The sequence below is a fragment of the Pinus tabuliformis genome, chromosome 2_2 (assembly GCF_031772625.1).
Source record: "Pinus tabuliformis cultivar Carrire ecotype Pingquan chromosome 2_2, CPIR1, whole genome shotgun sequence".
Classification (NCBI taxonomy): Eukaryota; Viridiplantae; Streptophyta; class Pinopsida; order Pinales; family Pinaceae; genus Pinus; species Pinus tabuliformis.
In genome coordinates, this window is record NC_142300.1 from 1,048,204,724 (window position 1) to 1,048,206,441 (window position 1,718).

Consider the following 1,718-nt stretch of genomic DNA (forward strand, 5'->3'; position numbering starts at 1 on the left):
TGTATGGTCTTAAGCAAGCACCAAGGGCATGGTATTCAAGAATTGATAAGTATTTTCAGGACCATGGCTTGGTTAAAAGTTTATCTGAGCCTAGTTTCTATATATTTCATTCAGGACATGACATTCTGATAGTTGTCTTAAATGTTGATGATTTGATCTACACAGGGAATAGTACAAAACTATTGCAAAGGTTTAAGTCACATATGAGTGTTGAGTTTGAGATGACAGATCTTGGTGAGTTACATTATTTCTTGGGTATTGAAGTTTGGTAGAAGGAAGATGATATTTTCATCTCACAAGCCAAGTATACTTGGGACATTTTGAAGAAGTTCAGAATGTTGAGTTGCAATCCCGCGACAACTCCTTTGGAATTTGGGTTGAAGTTATACAGACATGATGGCTCCAATTCAGTTGATGTTACTTTGTATAGTCAATTGATTGGAAGTTTGATCTACTTAACTACAACTCGACCAGATATTTCTTTTGCAGTCAGTATGGTATCAAGATTTATGGCAGAACCTAAGGAATTGCATTGGAAAGCAGCAAAGAGGTTTTTAAGATATCTGTGTGGAATAGTTCGTTATGGTTTGGTATATAGGTCTATAGAATATTTCAGGTTGATTGGTTATGTAGATTCAGATTAGGCTAGATGTATGGATGACAGGAAACCAACTTCAAGGTATTCATTCAATATGGGTATTTGTAAGTGAGATGAAAATAGAAGGTGAGAAGTATTAATCACCTTTATTCATGATTATCTTTTTTTGAAGGAGAAATTAATTGTAATTGCGCATTTGTTGCGCTATCTTCGTACTACTTTCTCTTTTAATAAAAAAAGAAGAAGATATTTTTTGGTGGTGGTTGAGTCTCAATTTTTGCGACATTTGGTTCTTGTCCCAGGTTGAAGTGGGACACATTGTGTTCTTTTGCATTTTCTCTCTATCACTCTCTCTTACTCTCATCATGGCGACAAGCAGTATTGTATTTCCTAAACTTGTTGGCACAAACTATTTTTATTGGAGCAAACGTATGCAGCCTATATTCATCACTAAAGATTTATGGGAATTTGTAACTGATGGATACAATATGCCTTCTCCTGATGAATTCAAAGCATTACGTGACGATGAAAAGAAATCTTTTAAGGAACTTATTAAGAAAGATAATGAAGCACTTTCACTTATAGGCAGTGCTCTTGAAGAATCTATATTTCCAAGAACCAGTGGTGCAATATCATCTAAAGAAGCATGGGATATCTTAAAGAACACATTTGAAGGTGTGGTTGTAGCTAAACTTCAAACATTAAGGAGGAATTTTGAAAATGCCCATATGAAAAGTAATGAATCCATTCATGATTACATCACAAAAATGCAAGATCTTGTTAATCAAATGAGGTCATTAGGTGAAGATGTTCCAGAAAGAAGGCTAATTGAGAAGATTTTAAGAAGTGTTTTGCCTAAGTTTTAGATGGTCACTACCAATATTATGGTCTCCAAAGATTTAAATACCATGAAAATTGATGAATTAAGTGGATTCTTGTTAACTATTGAAGAGAATCAACCATCTGAGCAAGTAGAACATGCCTTTTCCGCAAAGCATAGAGAAAGAGGAAGGAGTAGGGGTCAATATCATAATCAGAATCAAAATAGAAATCAACAAAGTTCACAAGGAAATGCATCACCTTCAAGAGGTAGAGGCAGGAATCCCAACCAGTTTAGAGG

The 1,718-nt window shown here is 34.9% G+C and overlaps 1 protein-coding gene across 1 annotated transcript; it reads left to right on the forward strand.

Moving 5' to 3' along the window:
• The first annotated feature begins 963 nt into the window (after positions 1 to 963).
• LOC149196963 (uncharacterized) lies at positions 964 to 1,464 on the forward strand. The gene has a single exon (XM_089408513.1). It carries the CDS (start codon positions 964 to 966, stop codon positions 1,462 to 1,464), a length of 501 nt encoding a protein of 166 aa, XP_089264639.1.
• Positions 1,465 to 1,718: the final 254 nt, after the last annotated feature.

Bases quoted from the DNA above. Each gene is read 5' to 3' on its own strand.
- LOC149196963 (XM_089408513.1), top strand. From the start codon at position 964: ATGGCGACAAGCAGTATTGTATTTCCTAAACTTGTTGGCACAAACTAT.